We start from the raw sequence: 25,220 nt of genomic DNA on the forward strand, positions 1-25,220 counted from the left end.
ACTCGCTAGTGATGCATATTGTTATGATTTCATTATTGATAAGATGCATGCATTTCTATGTTGGTTACATATAAAAAGGTATGTCGAATGGTGTCGTAACGAGGGTCTTGCATGTATGAAGATAGCAACTAGGCTAGGGTTTTATGACATGCATGACTTAATTCTTATTCCTAGTAAACTTTGGTTGTGCACTTGTGTTGAAATTTTTGCGTTGTTAACTAGGTCTAAGAAGAAGAGGCATTTAATCTTTATGATGCTTAATGCGATATTGTCACTATCCGTTCATGTCACATGTTATTTGATGTTTGGTGTAAGTGATGTTTACAAGAAGAGAGCAACCAAGAAGTTGAGGTTCCAAATGTCAATGGCGCACATGGGGGATAGCACCTACAAAATTGAACTTCGAGGTAAGCATGTTGGTCACATAATCTTTGTCATTACTAACTTGCTTCATTTTTGTGTAGGTAGCACGGATTTGAGGACAAATCCTTTTCAAGAAGGGGAGGATGATGCGATCATGGACAGCCACGCTCCGAGGAAGGCATGGAAACTCATGGGAGTGGCGTTTGGGAACCAAAATAAAATCATTCAAGCATTGTTGGAGAAACCCGAGGCTACACGGACGTGTACACGGACCTGTACACGGGGTCCGTGTCCTTCACAACCCGAGATGAGCAAATCCAGTGCCTGCACGGACCTGGAGACGGACCCAGGCACGGGGTCCGTGCCCTTTGAAGTTGGCGAATACAGTGCCTACACGGACCCGTACACGGAGGTGAGCACGGGGTCCGTGTCCCTTGAACCCGACTGAAGAGTTTACAGTGTGTACACGGACCCAGACACGGAGGTCTGCACGAGGTCCGTGCCTAGTGTTTTCTGCGCGACAAAATTACCTTTTTTAGAGTTTTATTTTGTTAGGAAACTAGATTTCTTGATATCTTTTGATATATTGACTATGTTGGACGAAAAATTACACACAATACACATAATATTTTGAGTTATCAAAACTTTTGAGAATTTTCTCTCAACTTTTCAAAGCCAAGCTTTGTCAAATCAAATCAAACTTATCAAAGTTTTTAACTTTGTGGCGTTTGTCGATCGTTGCTTGTGCGGATTGTCGTAGGCCAAGTTCTTCGAAGGTTCGTATAGTTTTCGATTGTTTATCTTCGTGTTTATTTGTTGCTAAACTCTTGCTAGTTTAGAGGTGAATATCACACAATACTTGATTCAAAAGATCGGGAAAAACCCACGAATCTTCATCTCGTAATTGAATAGAGGGTGCGATTTATTTTTAATCGTGTTTGCTATTTATTCGTGTCAAGATTCATATCACTAGTGTTTAATACAAACCATAAACTACAAATAATACAAGTCTAGTAAGAGCCACTAGTCATCTTCTGCGCCCGTAGTCACCACGCTATCTCGATCTCATCTCTGTCGTGACCCAAATCCTACCCCACCTGTTGTTATGCACACATACAGACATAACAATAGCCGGAAACTCCGGTGAGAACAAATCCCAATATAAAACATGTATACCTGCTAACACAAAATCATGAACAATGCATAAAAGCAATAATAATGGGTTCCATAGTCTATGAAACCAATCCATATTAGCATGCAATGCAAATCAAATCATTTCTTGACTCAACACGACTCTATTCTAGGGATCTCGGGGTGAATAAACCGTCACTGTCTGTTACCTACCCTCCCAATCGGGGTAACTGTACGTCTTACTCCTAGACTTCGGTCGTGTTTGTATCGAATGTATACAATCGGAGGAAATCTGCTCCTATGCATCGATACACCGAACGTCTAGTTTGACAATTCTGTCAATGACTCTCCTATCTCAATGCTTGAATATAAATCTATAGACAAAGCATGATTATATCAAGAGATTCGAATATAAATCTATAAACAAATCCAAATCATATCAAAGAGAAACAATAAATCTAGTATGTGATTTTGTTGGGAAACTCAAATTGAATCTCATTTGAGTTGTGTCTTCCCCAAACAAAACATGAATTATACATTTCTTGCACAATCTGTGTCGTAGTCGGAGTCTCGAAGACGAATCTTACCAATATCAATCTGAAATGGCAATGTTGATACATATTTTATCAATTTCTAATCTCAATCAACACATATCAAATTCAATACTTGACCTCGGTATAATTTGACGGCATAACGACGTACTTTCTCAATACCGGTCAATCCAACTCTCAACATATATCAATAATTCATAAGTCTCAACTCATAATCATCATCATAGTCATATGATACTACCCAAAATCTGCATAATTTAGTTCTAAACATGCTGAAATTCATAACAATTGCGTACGATCATATTTCTTCTATCCGACTTCGAATACATGATCATTAACTTCACAAAAACACATAATCTAGTGCAATTTAAAATTTCCCCAATCACCATATCTCAAATCATGTAGGAATTGAAGGAAACTTACATCACCTTGTAGCTAATAATGAGAGGAGCTCAAAACCTAAATCGGATTAACGTTTGGATGTAAAAAATCTTGTACAAGTTAGCTTTTAAAAAAAAAAGAGTGTAGTAACCCGATTCCTAATTTGAGTTAATTATCAGATTAATTATATTTTCGGTGGGATCGGAAGGACCGAACAAGTTCGGATCGTCCGATGAGTTCGGATCGTCCGAGCCAGTGTCGGACCGTCCGAGACAGGTGGCTGTACTCGTGGAAGTCATGCAAGGATCGGATCGTCCGATCAGAGTTCGGACCGTCCGAAGTGTGCCGGATCGGAGCTTCCGAAATGGTTCGGATCGTCCGAACATTGGCTATAAATAGAGGCGCGAGGCTTCATTTGTGACTCGCCAATTCAGAGAGTTCCATAGCATTTCAGTCGTTTCTGTGAGATTCTAGTCTTTTTCCGAGGTTCGGGCACTAGCGGGGAGCTGCTGGTCTTGTAGCGGAGCTGTGCTCTAGTTGGGAGCTAGCGGCATCAGTGGGCTAGCGACGGACGAAGGTTTGGAATTGTATCATTATTATTTCAGGATTATCTAGTTAAGTCTGGTAGATAAGTTTTAGTGATGGTTTTCACTTGATGCATAGGCTTGTTCTAGACCTGAGTAGAGGTGTTGCGTAAGGCTAGGCTTGCTGTGATAGAGGTACGAAAGTACTATCCGAGATATCCTGGTTGAGTATACATTCTTATATGTGTTGCATGATTATGTGGTGCATTGATATATGTCATATGATGCATGCTATTATGTCACGTTTATTACTGCACGTTGCATTTCATGTTGAGCCGTATCTCCTTCGAGATAGCCTTTACTGTTGAGCTGTATCTCTTTCGAGATAAGCTATATCTTGTGGGGCCGCTCAGCCCTGTCTTGTCTTGTGGACGCATGGACACCGAGAGTACACAGTGGCCGACGGGTCGGGAGGGCTTCGGTGGTCCGGGACATTTTAGGTCCACGTCTGTTCTTGCAGTGGATGCAGTGACCCAGAGGTAGGACCGCGCGGCACTATCCACTTGGCGCCTCTAGACTGAGCATTTTGAGATCTTTTGTGACTCCTGTTTCTTGACTACCCTGGTATCATATCATAGCATGTGCATTTCATATAGGTTTGTATACTCATGCTTTTGTACTGGGCGTTCTTATCGCTCACGTCCTCGGTTTTGTTTATCTTGGACACCCCATTTCCACGGGGCAGGCCTCAGGTTGGATGGCTCAGGAGGAGCAGGAGGAGGACATTGAGTAGCTGGTTGGTTTAGTTTTCAGTGTTTTCCATATGATTTGATATGATTGTAGCAGATACTTTCAGTTAGTTGAGTATTTTGGATTTCGATTGGGTTGTATAAACTATTGTTGTTAACCATATTTCCGCTGTTATCTCTGACTTTTTATTAATTAAGTTAATTGCATGCTTAGTTCTCAACTAGTAGGTGATTCTGGAACGGGTCACTACATTTATGGTATCAGAGCATGCTTACGATTTTGGGATATAGATTTCTGTTTTGGGATTTTCGTTGACCATTTTACCCCATTCTATCTTGTAGAGATGGCTGACCACTTTGATGACGAGAGTAGTCAGGGGAGTGTAGGTCGTTGGGGCGACCAGGATGATCATAGGCGTCATCGTGAGCATCGTCATCGTCGGGATGGTCCTAGGCGTTTTGATTTGCATCGTTTTATTCAGATGGGGCCTAAGCCTCTAGTCGGTGGAGAGACTCCCGATGATGCTGAGGACTGGTTAGAGCGCATGGAGAGTTGTTTCCGTGCATTTCAGTGCACCGAGGAGCAGAAGATAGAGACCCTTAGCTTTCTTCTCGAGGGCCGTGCGCGCAAGTGGTGGCGATCGACTTCTGCGCCGATAGTCCAGTCCCAGGGTAGGGTGACTTGGGCCGATTTCCGTGCAGCTTTCATGCAGCTGTATTTTCCTCCAGCCCTTCGCCAGGCGAAGACGATTGAGCTCCTGAATCTTAAGCAGGGGAGTATGTCTGTTGATGAGTATCAGCAGAAATTCTTCGAGTTGTTACCCTTCGCTCCTCATATCAGTGGCAGTTCTGAGGCCAAGTATGACCATTTTCTCCAGGGTCTTAACCAGGAGATCTTTGATCGAGTCACTGTCTGTGATAATCCTACTTCTTATGATGGGTTAGTAAACCGGTGTCGCCAGGCAGAGATCAGTCTCCAGCGTGGTAGGGCTATTCTTTCTTCTAGACCTCCGAGTACTTTGAGGCCTCGATCTCAGTCGTTCAAGAAATCTGGTTCGTCTTCTTCTGGATCTGGATCTCGATCTAGCGGTGTTTTCCGTTTTGGTAAGAAGAAGGAATCTTGTGCGCATTGTGGGAAGAACCATCCATCGGAGCAATGCCGAGCAGCCGCAGGAGCTTGTTATCAGTGCGGAGAGATGGGGCATATTAAGAAGAATTGTCCTCAGTTGCGAGGTGGAGCAGGATCCAGTTCTGGATCTCAGACGACTGTTCAGCAGAGGAGGCAGGGTCAGGCAGTGGGTAGTTCGAATCTTCGACCTCGTGCCCAAGGTCAGGTGTTTGCGCTGAACCAGGATCAGGCTGCAGATGAGACCGGGAGAGTCATAGCAGGTACTTTTTGTTTATGCGGTATTCCTGCTTTTGTTCTTATAGATACCGGAGCATCTCATTCATTCATTTCTGCACGATTTGTTAAGCGTCATAAGTTACCGTATGTTTCTCTAGACGTTATTCTTTCTGTTTCTACCCCGATGGGTCATTCGGTTTTAGCCAAGCGTCTAGTGATGGGTTGTCCTTTAGATTTTGAGGGTAACGAGTTGACTGCGAATCTTATGATTCTGGAGATGGAAGACTTTGATTGTGTTTTGGGTATAGACATTTTGACTACCTACCGAGCTACTGTGGATTGTTACCAGAAGCTTGTTCAGTTCCGTACGACTGAGAGCTCTAGTTGGTTTTTCTATGGTGAGGGAGCGCGACCTCCGATGCCAGTGGTATCTGCTCTGAAAGCCTGTCATGCTTTAGAGGCGGGCGGGGAAGGCTACCTCATCTATGCGATTGATACGTCCACAGGTAGTGTTGGTATAGAGGATATTCCAGTGGTTTGTGAATTTCCTGATGTTTTTCCAGAGGAGATTCCTGGTTTTCCTCCGGTTAGAGAGGTGGAGTTTGGCATTGAGTTAATGCCAGGGACTGCACCGATTTCTCGTGCCCCCTATCGTCTTGCTCCGTCAGAGATGAGAGAATTGAAGCAGCAATTACAGGATCTTCTTGATAAAGGTTATATTCGTCCGAGTGTTTCACCTTGGGGAGCTCCAGTTTTGTTTGTCAAGAAGAAGGATGGATCGATGCGATTGTGTATTGATTATCGCCAGCTGAATCGTGTGACGATCAAAAACAAGTATCCATTACCTCGTATCGATGACTTGTTCGATCAGCTTCAGGGTACCTCTGTTTACTCCAAGATTGACTTGCGATCGGGTTATCATCAGATGAGAGTCAGAGATGATGATATTTCCAAGACTGCATTTCGTACTCGTTACGGGCATTACGAGTTTCTAGTTATGCCATTCGGATTGACGAATGCGCCAGCGGTGTTCATGGATCTGATGAACCGAGTCTTTCGTGATTTTCTAGATCAGTTCGTTGTGGTTTTCCTCGACGATATCTTGATTTATTCTCACAGTGTGGAGGAGCATGTCCAGCACTTGAGGATTGTGTTGCAGATTCTTCGCGAGAAGCAATTGTATGCTAAGCTGAGTAAGTGCGAGTTCTGGATTGATCGTGTAGTATTCCTTGGTCATGTGATTTCCAAGGAAGGAATTTCTGTGGATCCCAGCAAGATTGAAGCAGTGCTGAATTGGTCACGTCCTACGACGGTGGCCGAGATCCGTAGTTTTCTAGGTCTGGCAGGGTATTATCGTCGCTTCATCGTGAATTTCTCCCAGGTAGCTAGACCTTTGACGCAACTTACTCGGAAGGATGTTCCATTTGAGTGGTCATCTGAGTGCGAAGATAGTTTCAGAGAGCTTCGTCGACTTCTGACTTCTGCACCTGTTTTGGCGTTACCGTCAGGATATGATGGTTTCAGTGTTTACACCGATGCCTCTTTCCAAGGCTTAGGGTGTGTGTTGACACAGAATGGTCATGTGATCGCTTACGCTTCCAGGCAGCTGAAATCTCACGAGGAGAAGTACCCTATTCATGATCTAGAGTTGGCAGCTATAGTGTTCGCACTGAAGATCTGGCGTCATTACTTGTACGGGGTTAAGTTTGAAATCTTTACTGATCACAAGAGTCTGAAGTATCTGTTCACTCAGGCTGAGTTGAACATGAGACAACGTCGTTGGATGGATCTACTGAAAGATTATGACTGCGAGATCAAGTACCATCCAGGCTCTGCGAATCTCACAGCCGATGCTCTTAGTCGTAAGGTGAGAGCCTCTGCACTTCAGACCAATGCTATGATTAGTGCTATTCAGGATTGTTGTTCGTTGGGATTTAACTTCAAACATCGGAAAGGTATGGAGAGCATTCGTGTTGCTACTATTTTATCTGAGCCAGCTTTGTTCGCTCGGATTCGAGATGCTCAGATGTCTGATCTGAAGACTCAGAGATTAGCTCGGTTAGCGGGTGGAGATAGCGGTTTCCATTATCAGTCTAATGGTCTTCTATGTTTGTCTAATCGGGTTGTAGTACCAGAGGATGATAATTTGAGGGAAGAGATCTTGTCTCAGGCTCATCGAAGCAAGTTGAGTGTCCATCCAGGAAGCAATAAGATGTATAAAGACTTGAGGACACGATTTTGGTGGAAAGGGATGAAGCGCAGTGTTTATCAGTTTGTTTCCAAGTGTCTTGTTTGTCAGCAGGTTAAGGCAGAGCACCGTCGACCTGGAGGATTATTGTTGAATCTACCTATTCCTGAATGGAAGTGGGAGCATATCACGATGGATTTCATTACTCACTTGCCATTGTCTTCGAGGAATAGTGATGCTATTTGGGTAGTGGTGGATCGACTCACCAAGTCTGCTCATTTTCTGCCTTATAACCGTGACTTCACTTTCGATCGGATGGCTCGCTTGTACATTCAAGAGATTGTACGTTTGCATGGAGTGCCAGTCAGTATTGTTAGTGACAGGGATCCTCGTTTTACCTCACGATTTTGGGGTAGTTTCCAGTCAGCATTGGGCACTTCACTGAGTCTGAGTACTGCTTATCATCCGGAGACTGACGGTCAGTCAGAGAGGACTATCCGTACGCTTGAGGATATGTTGCGAGCTTGTGTTATGGATTTCGGACCCGCTTGGCAGGATCATTTGCCTTTGATTGAGTTCGCGTACAACAACAGCTATCATCGTAGTATTGGTATGGCACCATTTGAGGCGTTGTATGGACGACGTTGTCGTACTCCATTATTCTGGGACGAAGTTGGGGAACGACATGTTGAGGGACCGGAATTAGTCCAGCAGGCTATTGATAAAGTTGCAATAATCAAGAAGCGGATTAAGATTGCCCAGGATCGACAGGCTAGTTATGCGAACACTAAGCGGCGACCTCTTTATTTTCAGCCAGGTGAGAAAGTGTTTCTCCGAGTTTCGTCTTTTCGCAGGATTTTGAGATTTGGTCTCAAGGGTAAGCTATCTCCGAGATTTATTGGTCCTTTTGAGATTCTGGAATGTGTGGGAGATTTGGCTTACAGGTTGGCATTACCTCCGTATCTGTCTGGGATTCATGACGTGTTTCACGTATCCCTTTTGCGACGATATGTGGCAGATGAATCACACATTTTACATCCATCTGAAGTTCAACTTGAATCGGATTTGTCTTACGTGGAGAGACCAGTTCAGATTCTCGATCGCAAAGATAAGGTGTTGCGGAATAAGATCATTCCTCTTGTCTTAGTTCAGTGGCAGCATAGAGGCACTGAAGAAGCCACTTGGGAGCTAGAGAGTCGTATGCGTTCGAAGCATCCAGAGCTCTTTTGAGTTGTACTGTAGTTGTACTATGGATGTATGTATGTTTTCCGTTGTAATCCAATTATCAGTTGTGTTTGGCAACAATTGAGATGTAATAACAATGTTGTTATTTCAGTTTTGTTCATCCTATAAACTTGATTTCGAGGACGAAATCTTTTAAGGGGGGGAGAATGTAGTAACCCGATTCCTAATTTGAGTTAATTATCAGATTAATTATATTTTCGGTGGGATCGGAAGGACCGAACAAGTTCGGATCGTCCGATGAGTTCGGATCGTCCGAGCCAGTGTCGGACCGTCCGAGACAGGTGGCTGTACTCGTGGAAGTCATGCAAGGATCGGATCGTCCGATCAGAGTTCGGACCGTCCGAAGTGTGCCGGATCGGAGCTTCCGAAATGGTTCGGATCGTCCGAACATTGGCTATAAATAGAGGCGCGAGGCTTCATTTGTGACTCGCCAATTCAGAGAGTTCCATAGCATTTCAGTCGTTTCTGTGAGATTCTAGTCTTTTTCCGAGGTTCGGGCACTAGCGGGGAGCTGCTGGTCTTGTAGCGGAGCTGTGCTCTAGTTGGGAGCTAGCGGCATCAGTGGGCTAGCGACGGACGAAGGTTTGGAATTGTATCATTATTATTTCAGGATTATCTAGTTAAGTCTGGTAGATAAGTTTTAGTGATGGTTTTCACTTGATGCATAGGCTTGTTCTAGACCTGAGTAGAGGTGTTGCGTAAGGCTAGGCTTGCTGTGATAGAGGTACGAAAGTACTATCCGAGATATCCTGGTTGAGTATACATTCTTATATGTGTTGCATGATTATGTGGTGCATTGATATATGTCATATGATGCATGCTATTATGTCACGTTTATTACTGCACGTTGCATTTCATGTTGAGCCGTATCTCCTTCGAGATAGCCTTTACTGTTGAGCTGTATCTCTTTCGAGATAAGCTATATCTTGTGGGGCCGCTCAGCCCTGTCTTGTCTTGTGGACGCATGGACACCGAGAGTACACAGTGGCCGACGGGTCGGGAGGGCTTCGGTGGTCCGGGACATTTTAGGTCCACGTCTGTTCTTGCAGTGGATGCAGTGACCCAGAGGTAGGACCGCGCGGCACTATCCACTTGGCGCCTCTAGACTGAGCATTTTGAGATCTTTTGTGACTCCTGTTTCTTGACTACCCTGGTATCATATCATAGCATGTGCATTTCATATAGGTTTGTATACTCATGCTTTTGTACTGGGCGTTCTTATCGCTCACGTCCTCGGTTTTGTTTATCTTGGACACCCCATTTCCACGGGGCAGGCCTCAGGTTGGATGGCTCAGGAGGAGCAGGAGGAGGACATTGAGTAGCTGGTTGGTTTAGTTTTCAGTGTTTTCCATATGATTTGATATGATTGTAGCAGATACTTTCAGTTAGTTGAGTATTTTGGATTTCGATTGGGTTGTATAAACTATTGTTGTTAACCATATTTCCGCTGTTATCTCTGATTTTTTATTAATTAAGTTAATTGCATGCTTAGTTCTCAACTAGTAGGTGATTCTGGAACGGGTCACTACAAAGAGCCTTCCTTCTCCTTGAACCTTTCTCTCGGTGGTCTCAGCTAAAATGGGAAGGAAGAAGACACCTCTATATATATATCTTGCATGGCCTAGGACAAATGGCTTGTTCTTTGAAGTACAAGTCTCGCGCATGTGCGCGACATCACTCGCGCATAAGCGCGAGACCTACTGGTCTCGGCAATGCAACTCCTCGCGCATATGCGCGCTTCATCTCGCGCATATGCGTCAAGGCTTCTGGAGGTGTCGCGCATGTGCGCACCTTATCTCGTGCATGTGTGCCAATGTCTCTGGACGTGTCGTGCATATGCGCGCCTTATCTCGCGCATGTGCGCCAATGCTACTATAATTCTCGTGCAGATGCGCGCATATCTTCGCGCATGTGCGCCATCTGTTCTGTTCTATTTTGAATATTTTCTCATCTCATCTCACTTAATATCTCACGTTGCATGTCATGCATACTCATATCTTCTGAGTCTCACGCCAATGAAGACTAATAATCTCGAGCCTTACAGATCCTTTCTTCGTACAGAAATGGCCGGAGCATACACTCTTAATGCATATCAAGTCAACTTTTCTTTGCTTTAGTTCTCAATGTCAAAGATGAGAACCTTGTTAAAATGTTTCAAGTCCTTGAGAAATCAGGACTTCGAAAATTCTTGGAAGCACCAGCTGTGATATACAAAAATGCTCTTCTGTATTTCTACGCTAAGGCAACTGTGCATGAAGGAAATATCGTTCACTCTCAAGGAGATGCATCCATATCCATTGATGTCGCACTATTGGGAGCAACTTTCCTCCTCCCACTTTCAAGTATTTCTGAACTATCTGATATTTCCAAGCTTGAAATGTCTATTGCTCTCAGCACCTTCTCAGCCACTGGAGAAGAATTGTCTCCTTCTTGCCACAAAAAGTTACTCAAAATGGAAAATCAAATTCTGGCTGATATTGTGGCAAAAGCTATATTAGTCAAAGCTGGCACGTTTGACAAATTAACAAAGGAGAAAGTTCAAGTGATGGCTGCCATCACTAAGGGAACTAAAGTGGATTGGAGTCATTTCATATTCAGAATCATGAAAGACATGGTCATCAAGAAAAGTTATTGATTTGTTGTTCAGATCAGCACAATGCTAAAGGATGCTGGTTTCGCTTCTACAAGTGAACAAGATGTTGTTTCTGTAACAATGATTGATGCTGAGAATGTACTCGCTTTAAGACACAAGCCAACCGTGGCTGAATTTGTTGCTTTGAAAAAGGAGATTGGAGAGACTCTTTCTGAGGCTCAGAAACGTCAACGAAAGATTAAAAGGAAAAGAGTGATCGTCTCTACTGATTCTGATAAAACAATATCAGAAGAGTCTGCTGCTGTTGTTCAACCATCCCTACCAACTCCAATCAAAAATAAAGCACGGACTGTTCTCAAAATCAAGAAGACAGCAGCAATTTCTGAAATTGAGAAAGTGCCACTCAGACAGGTTTTTCCAGAAGTGGTTCCATCTGCACGATCCACTGCTCCTACTTCAGTGCAAGCTGCTGCATCTGTTCCAGCAACATCTACTGCTTCTACTTTCAGACCGACGTCTGGAATATTGATTTGAGAACCAACAAGTGGGTCTTCTGCATTTCGACCCATTTTGTCTATTTCATCAACCGACAAAGGCAAAGGAAAGATGATTGAAGAACCACAACTTTTTGGACTCAAAACAACTGTGACCACAGGTGTTGATCTTCATCTGGCAGAAATAGAAAGCTCTGCCAATGATGACATGAATTTCTTTGACGAATGGCACAAGGTCAGAATTTTTCATTCTTTTGCTTACTTCAAGGCGAAAGGAGCCTATGGGAAAATAATGAACGCTGAGAATAGGGTCTTTCAGCTAGCCAAAACAGAAAATGGAATCGAGGCCTTGCGCAGAAGAAGTTACATCCTCGAACAGCTGAAATGTCAGAAGTTGGAATTTGTTCTAAAAGTTCTTGAATCAAATTTTGATCCTGCTATTCCTACTGCCGTTCAGGATCAAAACGTCAGTTTGATTCTCTCTCACAAATTGAAACAGATGAATGAGCAAATTCGTGATCAAGAAAAGGGCTTTGGCGAGCCAATTGTATATCAAGTCGGCCTTGTTCCAGACTTTCAACAGATCCATACAGTTGAGGAACGAACTACAGCCTCACCAAAGGCTTCTGTTCTCAGTACTCCTGCATCTCCAACAAGGCCTATTCTGTCATCATCTCTTTTGTCTGTGCATGAACTGGCTTCAGTTGAAGAAGTCATTGAGTCGATTGTTCCCTCGTCCCCTACTACTCAGGAAGCAGTACCAGCTACTTCATTGCCACCATCACCCTCTCCAACCGCAGAACAACATATGGCAGAATCAGATGCTGTATCTCTTTTGCCAAATCTAGAGAACTTTTCTGCTGCTCATCAAGCTGAAATGAAAGTTCTTCTGAACCAGCAATCTGAACCCATAACTGCAGAACAATCAGCTTCACCTACTGTCGTTGCTCCAACAGAAGAGAACTTGGTCTCCAACTTGGTTGCTCCTGATGAAGAGATTGTTCCTACCATAATTGCTGCCGAACCAAAGGTCTCTGCTATTCCAGATGAAACCTTTGCGGACCCTGGTCCTTCTACTGCTGTGATGGACACCACTTCCCTAACCACCAATCAAGTCTTTACTGCACTGATTGTCATTGATCCTGTTCAAACTCTCACGAACACTCGCGCTGCTGAAATGAGGCAACGCATGCTTGCACGAACCCCCTCACCTGAATCAGACACATTCAATTTGGAGTTTCAGATTGATGTTTTTCAAAGGGAACTCAATAACCTGTCAGATTTAGTCAAGCGGATGTCCTGTGAAAGCATATCAGAATTTAGTGGTGCTCAGTCCTTCAGAGAACGAATGTGCAAACACATATATAACACGGCGGAAACCATGTATGCTGAAACCATTGTTTTCAGACAAGCTGTCACGAGAAATCATAGTCACATCGTGCTTGCTCAAACTGATATACTCAATCGACTCACCGAGCATGATGATCTCATTCGATCATTTTCCACCTCCTTGGAAGTAATGGATGCGAAGATTGATTCTCAAACTCAATCTCTCACTACTCTCAATGATCGTATCTCCACTCAAGCTCCGTATCTGGAGATGTTAACCAATGGCATTCAAAACTTTTCTGGAAGAATGATTGATCTTATGGCCCATGTGATTGCCGTTGATGCCAAAAAGGGGGAAGAAAAACGAAGAGATCCATATGAAGCTGAACCTTCAGATAGAAGATTTCAGGATCCTCAAGATGAAGAAGTCATTTACAGGGACATTGGAACTGATTGATAATTTACTTTGTTACTTTATTGACATTATCCTTTTGCCAACTGATTATCTGTTATTTAACGCTTTCTTACTGTTTAGGTTTTGGCATCACCACAAAGGGGAAAATTGATAGACATGAATTTAATTGTGGCGATGTAAATAAAAACCAGCAGACCAGTAGCACTCCTTAAGAAAACAGTAGACAACAAGAAATCAGAAGCTACTGGTCTAGTAAAACAAAAGCATTAGAAAAGATAGAAAAACAGAATCAGTAGAAGATGTTGCCTAGCGTGACTACTTTAAATGTTACCGTTAAAGTTACCAAGTACCAGTATTAATTGCAGCATTAAATACTATACGGAGTCATTTAATGCACTTTATCAAGTTTAGTATAAAATAGAACTGATTGTTTTATAGCTTTTCTGCAGGAACCACTTTTGGTAATAAAGCTGACTCTATCAGATATCTGAAGACATCTTCTGTTTATGATCGTTGAACTCAGTCGTATATATACATGGAACAAACCCTTACACAACACCGACACTACGCATAATATCTTTTCAAGGATCAAAGCTATTTTCACTCAACGAGACAACCTCGAAATTCCTTGATTACTTAGAGTTCAACACAAAGAAAAGTAGCACACGCTTCATAGCAAATATCTGATCTTTTGAAGATCATCCTGTGCTGCTGATTCTTACTCTCTTCACAATCTTTTACAACACTTATACTTTATCAGGAAGAGATTGTAATCTGAAAAGAGTCTTTTCAGAACCTTGTGTATCACATTCTTTTTTAGTTGAGTAACTAAGAGTTTCAGTAGACTGAGGTGTAAGTCCTTCTGAAGTGGGTGTGTACAAAAGTTGTACTGTAATATCCAAAGTCTTTTAGTTTTACCTTCTGGAAACAGAAGAAGGGGAGACGTAGAAGATTTCATCTTCGAACTTCCATAAACAACTACTGCCTACTGTCATTATTGTCTTTCACTTACTTCATCAGATTGTTTCTGCACGTATTATTGTAATCTAGGTGAAGGTATACGCAACAAGATATACTACTATCTCTAACAGGATTTTAGTACCTCATACAAAGAGAAGGAAAAACGAGTAGAGTTTATTCACCCTTACCTCTAAACTCAACTTCGATCCTCAACAACTTTTTAATTGAAGGATGTTGTGAATAATAATCAATATATATAACTTTTGTGGATAAATGAGCATCATATTGATCAATATTCTGAATTTGATCGCTCTCACTAATCAAGTCATTCTTAAGAAATTATGAATCTCTTGATTCCACAACTTCATGATTTGTGATGAACATGTATCATCTCATATTTCTTAATACCAATATTTTCTCAAACATGCAATAGTGGATATAACTTTGTAATTTAATGTGAAAAGACCATCACACAAAATATCACTTCCCAAAACATCATATTTATACAATAAACTAAATGATAAATCTAAAAAATTAAGGAATATCAATCGGATACTAATCTTGAAATTTAAATAAATTTCTAGAGAAGAGTCTTTTCATCAACAATGTAAAACTACTATGCAAGTCTCGACAGCCTCTCCATGTGAGATCATCTTGTTTACTGAATAGATGATGCATAAATCACTTTATAATGGCTTCTTTGAGTTTTTCAATCTTTGCACAATATTGATAACATGGATTGTAGAATCTTAATCAATCCACCAATTGAAATGACTAATATTAACCATATTGGATTATAACTAAGGAGAGTTGAGTAGTTATGTTCACATATTTCTATCTTCCACAACACTCTTATCATTTCTTAAACACATGGTCAAAAAACTCATTTACTGACCATTTATCTTTATATGTGTTTTTAGACGTTCTTAAATGAGTCATTGAGCGAGAGTATTCAAAATATTATTAACTAGATAATCTTAAATATTTCAACCTCAATAGTTTTAAATTGAGCCGTTAAAGATTATCGATGAGCTATAGTTTAAGAAAACTATATAATTAATGTGTTTAATTTGTAACTGTAATTTAACCCATGATCCCAAAAAGAATATTGATCTGATATGAAACTATATGAGAAACTATTAAATTTCTCCGACTTTTTAGAAAGATCAATACATTAATCAATGATTTCATTAATGACAGGTGGTTAATCTTTCATAAAAATAGTGCTCATTAAGCATGTATGAAGAATAATCTTCAATTTCACACCTTAAAATTATAAACTAATTGAATTTTAGAAATTAATATCATATTAATGAATACATGCTAATGTTATTAAATGAAGCAATAAATCATTTGTCATGTTTTACTCATATAAATCATGATCTACATATGAATCACTAACATAAAAATTGTCTGTGGACTGAATTTTTAATTCAATTAGATTCATACGACTTAATGATATAACTATTGAATTATATTTAATTCTTAATCCATGTGGATAAATTAAGAAAATAATTCAATGTTGTATCCTAATTAATTATATTTAACATAACAAAATTTCTTGTGGGATAAATTTCAATGTTTCAAATATAATTAATTACAATTTATATCCCTTATAACCAAATGTGATCCTCATAATTTATGTATAATTTTAATTCAATCAAAGATTTTGTGGCTACTTTTCAATTAATTAAAATAATACGAATCATTAGGATATTAAATTCTTTATGCATACAATATTTATTCTTCATAATTATTCATCTCAAAGTATTATCAAAATGATGAATAACTTTATGTAATTTATGTCTGTTATAACTAAGTGTGATTAAAAAATTAATGTATAATTTTAATTCAATTAAAGATGCTATAGCCTATAGACATTCTTTAATAAATTAAAATTATGCGAATCACTAGGACATTTATAAAATCAAAATTTATGTCTAGTGAACTGTCTGATTTTAAATAATTAAGGTTTGACCACATCACCCTTAATTATGCAAAATTTTACATTAAGTGAGCTAAAAATCACATGAAAGACATTTATGAAGAGCATAATAAACATGTTTTGGAAATTGCATTGAACTTGAAAATTTAAAATATAATTTCAAGTCAAATTTATTAATTTGGATTGGATTTATTTGTTGAACCATGAAGTCTTGAAGATCGGATGAAATAATCATTTTGAGAATGCATGAACCAAATATGTTAACTATTCAGAGAACTTTGCTCGGAGGTTTAAGAACATGATAAATGTTATCAAAATGATAAATGATGGTTGTCTATTGATGTGGTATTATTACATTTGACAGAATTCAAACAATCACGTGAAGCCTTAAAATCTCATTTCTTGAGATGATGAATTGGATGTCTAAAGTCAACCAACTCAAATTAATTGGATCTTGAAATAAATGAGATTTTAAGGCTTCACGTGATTGTTTGAATTTTGTCAAATGTAATAATACCATTTTCCTTCAATTGAATAAAACATGATCCAATTAATTTGACTTGGTTGAATGTCTATTTATTATTTCATCCAATTCATCATCTCAATAAATGAGATTTTGAGGCTTCACGTGCATGATTGTTTGCATTTTGTCAAATGTAATAATACCACATCGACATACAACTATCATTTATCAGTTTGATAACATTTATCATGTTCTTCACCCTCCGAGTAAAGTTCTCTGAATAGTTAACATCTTTGGTTCATGCATTCTCAAAATGATTATTTCATCCGATCTTCAAGACTTCATGGTTCAACAAAGAACTTCAATCGAGAACAAAGTTCTTCTACTAGTTCTTCTACGAGTTTTACTTAGAAGAATTTTCAGGTAAATTTCTCATTATTATGATATACGAACTTCAAATATTGAAAATTCTTACGCAAAACTTTCAAAAATCAATTTTTTTTAATTTTAGCATATTTCTTTGTCCACTTTGCAAAGAAAGATCCTCAATTCATACTATTAAAAAATTTTACTCTTCTCGTATCAAAACTTTTGTAAACCAATTTTTTGGAAGAGCTCATGATATCATAATTTCACAGAAAATAAAACAGATATTTTCAAGGCAAATGTATCAGGGCTTTGATACCAAATGTTAGAGATTTTCTCAAAACCAACACAATCATGTTTCTAAACATATATAAACATGATAAACAAATATGCGAAAACTAGATCGAGCGTTACCTCCAGTCATTGAATCATCTTTAAGTATTCTGATTTTCCTCTGATTGAAGCCTTCTAAACACTTCACTCTCTCTATAGATGATGTATTATTCTGTATGAGATTGTATGTTTAGGGACCTCAAACGCTTGTATATATAGGCGTCTCATACCATCAATGAGTTAATGCGGAGCACGAGATTCAAAAGAAAAATTGTTTACGCATCTCAATTTTTCTAAAGTTGAGGCTGCATACACAAAATTTGTCAAAAAATGTGTGCAATAGCCATTGCCATTGTTGACACACATTTTTAATTTTCCTTTTGAATTTTCATTCAACATGTGCCATAATTTCTTACAAAAAAACTAAAAAAATTTACGGGGGACAAGAACAAATATTAGGAGGAAAAGTGAAAATGAAACAATATAGACTATCTAAAGTTGTGTGGATAATTAAATCATGTTGTACAAATATTCATGGTATTCGAAACTTGATGATAAGCCTATATTTTTTTTTGTAATAAATAAATATGTCAAAATCTAATAATTTAAATAAGGATATATTAGATATAAACATGTGAATTTCGAAAATTGTGGGATATAATTTCAAAATTTGTGAATAAAATATCAGATAAAAGTATAAGGTTTGAGATAATATTATAAATCACTCTGAAAATCTCTTCTCTACTATCCTCGTCATCTCAATTTCACTTATAATATTTATTTCTATAATTTTTTTTTATCATAAATAGATGAAAATAACAGTGGATATTTTATAAATTTTGTTAATTCCACAAGCATTCTGGAACAAAATGCTTCTTCCGAAATTCACAAATTCCACAATGTTATCAATATTTTCAATTTGGTGAATCTACACAATATCTACCTCAATTTTCAAATTTCCCATTTGTTCTGAATTTCTAAGGTTTTGGAAATTATTTGTATCATTTGAATAACTCCCCTCGAGCTCCATTTCAACCACCTACATCTGAAAATTGGCAAAATATGACCAATCCATATTTCATTACGCCTTCTTTTTATTGATTTTCTAATCGACAAACAAATGATATGCCCGAAAAAGAATCGGAAACTCCATCTTTTGTCCCATAGACTCAACTTTCCAATCTCGATTCCCCAATTTTCAATATTAGTGATAACCCAATCATCGAAAATTATCAAAAGGCGGATGCGATCTAGGAACGTGTTGCAAACTACTACAATGAGAATAGTCCCGCAGGTTCACCTACCAGAACTGCAACTTTGATATGATCGAACTTGGCATAATACAATCCAAAAGAAGGTATATTGCTTCAACGCAAATTATAATAGCATTTACACTGTGTATAGAAGCGTTTATAGTGATGAGGATATGAGGCTGGCATATAAAACTATCTACATGAAAATAATGGTGATGCATTTAATCTCTAGCATGCGTGGAGAATTGTCAAATAACATCCAATGTTTATTCCACAGTTCATTGATCACCTTGTTGACACGAAGAAGAAGAACCTAGGAGTCGGGGCAAGCAACACCTAATTCAACCAAGATGCGAGTTTAGATATAGACCTACCCAAAGAAAACAGTCGTCCAATGGGTCAGAAGACAACAAAAAAAAAGGGAAAGGAAAATCAAAATCTTCCAAGGAACAGTAGGTATGCAAATTTTACTGTGTATAAAAGCTTAAAAAAGGCCGAACTTGATCTCAAACAAAAACAACTCGAAGTACAAGTGATTAAAGAAAAATTTGTCTTATTCAAATCAAAAGCTAAGAGAGACCAAATTAAGCTGAAGGAATACGAACTCTTTTACATGGAAACTTCGCAAATTAAGAAGGAACAATTTATCGTTCATCAATGTCTATGTAAGGATTTTGGGGAGAAATGAAATATCTAAAGTTTGTACTTGACCTTATATTTTTAATAGTATTTCATTTTGAAGTAATTATGTAATTTTTATAATATGTAATATTTAATTAATGTAATTATCCTATCAATTAATTTAATTTTAAATTAATATAATGTAGTTATTTCAAATTTTCCATTGGAAACTATATGTTGCAAAGTAGCCGTTGGAAAATAATTATTGCATGACAAAACAATATATATTGATACCTTGTGCTATGCAATTCTTCATTTTAAGAACATATCATTTCAAAAAAATATAAACTTGAATTTGTCTCCTCCAAAATATCTCAATATTGATGCATCTCTAGCTCAAGTTCTAGCTCCCCAAGTGAAAATGAAGTCGATGTTGAATATGATGACCAAATTAAAGTTATGATCCAATCGAAGAGCTAATGTTATTGATACTTCAACAAAGCCGACAAATACATGAAGCATATCAAAGTAGTAACTAGATGAGGCAAACAAGAAGATTCATCCAAAGAAATCAAGAAGCCAGATACATGAGGCTCGTCAATGATTATTTCTCCACAAACCCAGTGTATCCAGATCAAATATTTTGAAAATGATTACGAATGTGAAGAGAGTTATTCCTTCGCATAGTGAAATCACTTGAGAATGTTCATCGTATTTTCAGCAGTGGGATGATGGTGCGAGAAGAAAAAGCTTGTTACCATTAAAATAATGCAGAGCATAGATTCGTCAATTAGCTTATGGAGTCCTTTCCGACCATCTTGATGAGTACCTAGTACCTACATATGGGTGAATCAACTACCATGAAGTGCCTTTTCACGTTTTGTGAATATGTGATTGGACTGTGTGTTGATCGAAATTGAGAAGGCCAAATGATGATGATGGTCTTCTTCGAATGAATGATGAGAGGCACGAATTCTCTGATATGCTGGGCAACCTTAATTGTATGCCATGAGAATGAATTTTTTTTCAAGTTTCTTGGAAATGCCAATTTACAAAAAGCCATGGGTAACCCTCAATGGTGCTTGAAGCAGTCGTGTCTCAAAATTTGTGGATGAATGCATTCTTTGGTATTGTCTATTAGCGTAATGATATTAAAGTACATGTTGTATGGATCTGCCATATTAAATAAAGTCTTGAAAGGAAATGCCTCGGAGATTAATTTCACAATGAACGGGATAATACCCATTTTCGTCCTTTTCGTTAACCGCTTTTCTCATTTCAGTCCCTCATGATTTTTTAATGCGTAAATAATCCTTCATGTTTTCAAAATATCCCCGAATTGGTCCCTACCGTTTACCTGTCGTTAAGATTAGCGTTGACTCCTTTACCTTTTACTCCCAATTACTCCCAAACTCTACAACCCTAATCCCCAAATTAGATATATGAAGGAAAGGGAAAGGCGAACTCGAAGAAAGGGAAGGGCGAACTCGAAGAAACACCACCGATTTCTTTTTTGAAATTACAGTTCGGTATATTTGCTAAAGTGGAAGTCGGTAATGGCTAAAAGAAGTATAATGTCTCTAGGATTCACCCCGAATTATGGTAATGTTTTCTCTTATTTAATGTGCTGACTTAGAGGATAAATGTTTTGAGATTTATCAAATTTACTTATGTTACTCTTATGCATTTTAGGCTGGATGTGAGAACCCAGTCTTGTTACAATTAAATTGTACTACAATGGTTCAATGGACAGCAATCGCAAGAGGAAAGCGTACAAAGGTAGGAGCACTGAATACTTTGATTTTGTGGATATGGATTAGATAGGCTTGATTGAACTCTGGGGTTATGCTGAGCAAGTAGGATGCATGGAGAAAGATAAGTTCAGATTTTGGCACAAAATCGGTAAATCTTTGAACAATGGTAGATATTTGGAAAGTGATGTTGATGTGGTTCAAATTAGGAACCACATCCCCAAAAACTTTGAAGTGGAAATTTATATTGAACATGATGAATTTGTATCAATAAATGAGATAGATGCATCTGGTGTTTTAGAGAAACCAAAAGAAGTTGCACCGAAAACAAGGGTTGGAATCACTGATGAAGATGAGGCAGAATTTTGTGATAGTGAGTTTGATTTCGATGAAGATGATAATATTATGGGAGAAGGGGGAAATATAGTCATTGATGGTGATATTTCCAATGATTTGTTTGAGAGAATGCAAGGTGATGAAGGAGATGATGATTGTGCAGAAAGTGATGAGTTAGAGAGTGCATTTGATTCTCAAGAGGAAGATTCACAAAAACTCGAAATGTATGCCTACTCTGAAAAGCCTGATTTGAAGCTTGGTATGATATTCAATTCAAAAAAAGAGGCAAAGTTTGCTACAGAAAGTCATTGTATCAGACGAGGGATGGTAGTGAACTTTGTCAAGAATGATAAAAGTAGGCTTCGAGGTGTGTGCAAAAATGAAGGATGTGAATGGGTTATTCATGTGTCACCAGTGAATAAGGACAGTTGCTGGCATATAAAGACATTTAAACCTGAGCACAAAAACTGCTATTGGAATGTTAAGAACAAAAACATCAAGTCAAGCTGGTTAGGTGAAACTTTTGTGAGTAAATTGAAATCAAATCCTAAGTTAGGTACCATAGAGTTCCGAGAAGAGGTTAAATCTACTTTGAATGTATCCCTCACATATAAACAAGCTTATTTGGGTCGGAAAAAGGCATTAAAGCTAGTAGATGGCAGCATTTCGGAACAATTTAGCCAAATAAGAAATTACTATGCTGAACTGAGAATGTCCGATGAAGGTGCATCTGTGATTCTGAAATTGACTGATGGAGATGATGCGCCAAGATTTCAGAGGCTGTATATATGCTTCTCGGCCAGTAAACAAGGTTTTAAGGAGTCTTGTAGACCAGTGGTTGGAGTGGATGGATGTTTTTTGAAAACCAATATTGGTGGGCAGTTGTTGACAGCAGTTGGTCTAGATCCAAATAACAACATTTTTCCTTGCTTATGCATTGGTGGAAGGAGAGACAAAGGATAGTTGGATGTGGTTTCTGCAGTTGTTGAATAACGATATTGGCTTTGAGAATGAAGATGGTTGGGCCTTCATGTCTGATAAGCAAAAAGGCTTGATTCCTGCCTTTGAGAATTTGTTTCCAAATGCCGAAAATATATTTTGTGTTAGGCATATATACACCAACATGAAACACGATGGTTTCAGAGGTGTGGGGATTAAAAATGCTCTTTGGGCTGCGGCTAGGGCAACAAGAGTTGAAGAGTTCAAAAGGCGAATGGAAGACTTGAAGAAGATCAATCCTGATGCCTATATCTGGTTGAGCAAAAAACCTGAACAACACTGGTCCAAGGCATACTTCAGCACGATTCCAAAATGTGATGTACTTCTCAACAACATGTGTGGTGTTTCAACAGCATGATTTTAGATGCAAGAGAAAACCAATAATTTCAATGTTCGAAACATTAAGAAATTTGTTAATGGTCAGGTTTCAAACTAACAGAGAAAAGGCCGAGAAATGGTATGGTGTGATGTGTCCAAAAATTAAAGTTGTGTTGGCAAAGAATAGCAAGGAAGCAGCTGTGTTTAGTCCTTTGATGGCTGATGAGACACATTTTCAGATCACAGGATTACACCAGCAGCACTCTGTTGACCTGTGTAGGATGACTTGCAGTTGTAAGAAATGGGATTTTACTGGAATTCCATGTGCACATGCTGTTTGGTGTAAGCAAGAGAACCCCGAGGCTTATGTGCATCGTTTTTTACAGTGTTTTGAAATACAAACAGTGTTACTCGCGCTCCATCATGCCCATTAATGGACCATCTTTGTGGCCTGAATGCCAGTTAACTCCTCCATTACCACCAACGTACAAAGAGAAAGTTGGTAGGCCAGCTAAGTTGAGAAGGCGCAACCTGATGAAGTTCCTGCTTCAAGACAATCAAAGTTGAAAGGTGTGAAACGAAACAACAAGTGTCGGACATGTGGTGGGTTTGGACACAATCAAAGGAGTTGCAACATAACTAAAGCAAGTGGTTTAGATAAGCCAACACAAGAAAAAAAATGAAATGGACAGAGGTCAAATTCAAACACCGCAAAATTACAATGAAATGGATATAGGTGATGTTCTGAAGTTACTTTTACGATATTGAAGTTTCGTATTTTCAATTTTATCTAAATACTATTGAGCATTTAATAGGTGACATTGAATCTGCACCACAAACATGCAATGAAGCCGAGTTTGTTGCGACTGGACAAGGCAACACAACGTCAGATGAAAGCGAAAGATTCATTTCCAATAAAGCCGTTGAACATGCTGAAGTAGCTTTCAAAAAAAGGAAAAAATTACAGGTTATAAACTAATTGTTGTGTATTTATGTTTATTGTAAGTGACAATAATTTATGTAAATTTTTTTGGATTTAAATGTTTGTTCTCAGGTAGTACGACAACGAGCAAGTGAAGTAACAATTACTGGCAGCTCTAACAGAATCTCATCAGTTAATGTAAGTGCAAATAGACCTTTTACATTTATTTTCGTGAGTTGGATATGTTTGAGTTTATTTATCCTTTTTCAGGTCGATAAAGTACTCAACAAACAAACACATGTTATTGTGAAAGGTGGAAGGAACTTCGTAACTGTGTCTAGTTTGAGAGCTTCGTTGGATGATCAAAGGAAAAACACCGACAGAATCAAATGTGTCTCGTTCAATTAAAGTTGCCGCAAAGGAAAAGGGTACTGGATCATCATCAAAATCTTGAAAGCACTGGATCATCATCAAAATCTTGAATGGTTTTGGAACTAGTGGTTGATGACATGTTATGTTGTTTTGTTGGATTCTAATGGTTGTGGAACTAGTGGTTGATGACATGTTATGTTGTTTTGTTGGATTCTAATGGTTGTGGAACTAGTGGTTGTGTTCATGTTATTTATTTTTTGTTGGATTTTAATGGTTGTGGAAGTAAATGTTGTAGTTTTGAAAATCTCTTCATTTTAATGGTGCTGGTATTTGAATTGATAAGTCTTTCATTTGTTAATTTCTTTTGATACAAGAGGTCGTATTTATACATGAGGTCGTATTGATGTTCTTGTGAATGATGAAGTCTTCTTTATTTCCACTTTGATGTTTTACTTTTGATCCAGCCTTCTTCTTCTTAGATTAGTCATTTAATCACTTATCTTTTTGGGATTGTTGTTCCAGATTGCTTTTCTTTTTACCCAATGAATAATTATTTTTTGATCGTCTTTGTGTACCCTGACATTAATTAGTATGTGTATGCAATGCCTCACCTCAATTAACTGAGAATATAATGAGAATCAAAATGTTTGTTTTTTACGAAGATCAAGTATACCATGTAGAACACCATAAGAATGAACTAGAGTTATGGTTTCAAATATGAATCAAAATAATGCTTGAGAATTATAATTGCGACTTATAAACCAGTGTACACATTGTTGTGCTGATCCAGCATTTTAATGGTGCTGGTTGTGCGGGCATTTGAATTGACACTTCTATTCGTAATAGTGTTGGTACTCATACATCTAAAATTGGGACACAAGATGAATAAACAGTTGCAAACACTCATACACTGTTGGTACTCAAGCCATTGTTGAAGACAGATTGTTGCATTGTTAATTCAAATCCCATAATACATAAAAGAAACTTCAGTGTTTACACAAGAGCAGGATAATCGAAAATGATACAAACACAAGCATCACTATCTGTGCCTCACTAGCTGCGCCACGACCAGAAGCAACAACAACTCTATTTATCTTCACCAAGCTGTAGAGACTGTAGTATTTCTTTGAGCTCTTTAGACAACTCTTCCATTTTCAATGCATTTTTTCGATTCTCACGTTCTAATTCCATTTGAGCCTCCACTAATTGGGCTATTCTTTCACAGTCTCTCGATTTTCCACTCGAACTTGCATCACTTGAACTTGAACTTGAA

The 25,220-nt window shown here is 38.5% G+C and overlaps 2 protein-coding genes across 2 annotated transcripts; both read left to right on the forward strand.

Annotated features, from left to right (window-relative positions):
• The first annotated feature begins 21,114 nt into the window (after nt 1-21,114).
• LOC140815401 (uncharacterized) lies at nt 21,115-22,299 on the forward strand. Its single transcript, XM_073174524.1, has one exon. It carries the CDS (start codon nt 21,115-21,117, stop codon nt 22,297-22,299), a length of 1,185 nt encoding a protein of 394 aa, XP_073030625.1.
• A 701-nt stretch (nt 22,300-23,000) lies between these two features.
• LOC140815122 (uncharacterized) lies at nt 23,001-24,146 on the forward strand. The gene is made up of 4 exons (XM_073174234.1): nt 23,001-23,389; nt 23,469-23,620; nt 23,708-23,773; nt 23,846-24,146. The coding sequence occupies exons 1-4, from the start codon at nt 23,338-23,340 to the stop codon at nt 23,981-23,983; spliced, it is 408 nt and encodes a 135-aa protein (XP_073030335.1). The 5' UTR covers nt 23,001-23,337; the 3' UTR covers nt 23,984-24,146.
• Nucleotides 24,147-25,220: the final 1,074 nt, after the last annotated feature.

The sequence above is a fragment of the Primulina eburnea genome, chromosome 15 (assembly GCF_022965805.1).
Source record: "Primulina eburnea isolate SZY01 chromosome 15, ASM2296580v1, whole genome shotgun sequence".
NCBI lineage: Eukaryota > Viridiplantae > Streptophyta > Magnoliopsida > Lamiales > Gesneriaceae > Primulina > Primulina eburnea.

Excerpts from the sequence above, each read along its gene's own strand:
- LOC140815401 (XM_073174524.1), top strand. The coding sequence starts at position 21,115 with ATGGAGAAAGATAAGTTCAGATTTTGGCACAAAATCGGTAAATCTTTG.
- LOC140815122 (XM_073174234.1), top strand. The coding sequence starts at position 23,338 with ATGGACAGAGGTCAAATTCAAACACCGCAAAATTACAATGAAATGGAT. Across the intron at positions 23,621-23,707 it reads AAAAAAGGAAAAAATTACAG|GTAGTACGACAACGAGCAAG; the intron begins GTTATAAACTAA and ends GTTTGTTCTCAG. Across the intron at positions 23,774-23,845 it reads ACAGAATCTCATCAGTTAAT|GTCGATAAAGTACTCAACAA; the intron begins GTAAGTGCAAAT and ends ATCCTTTTTCAG.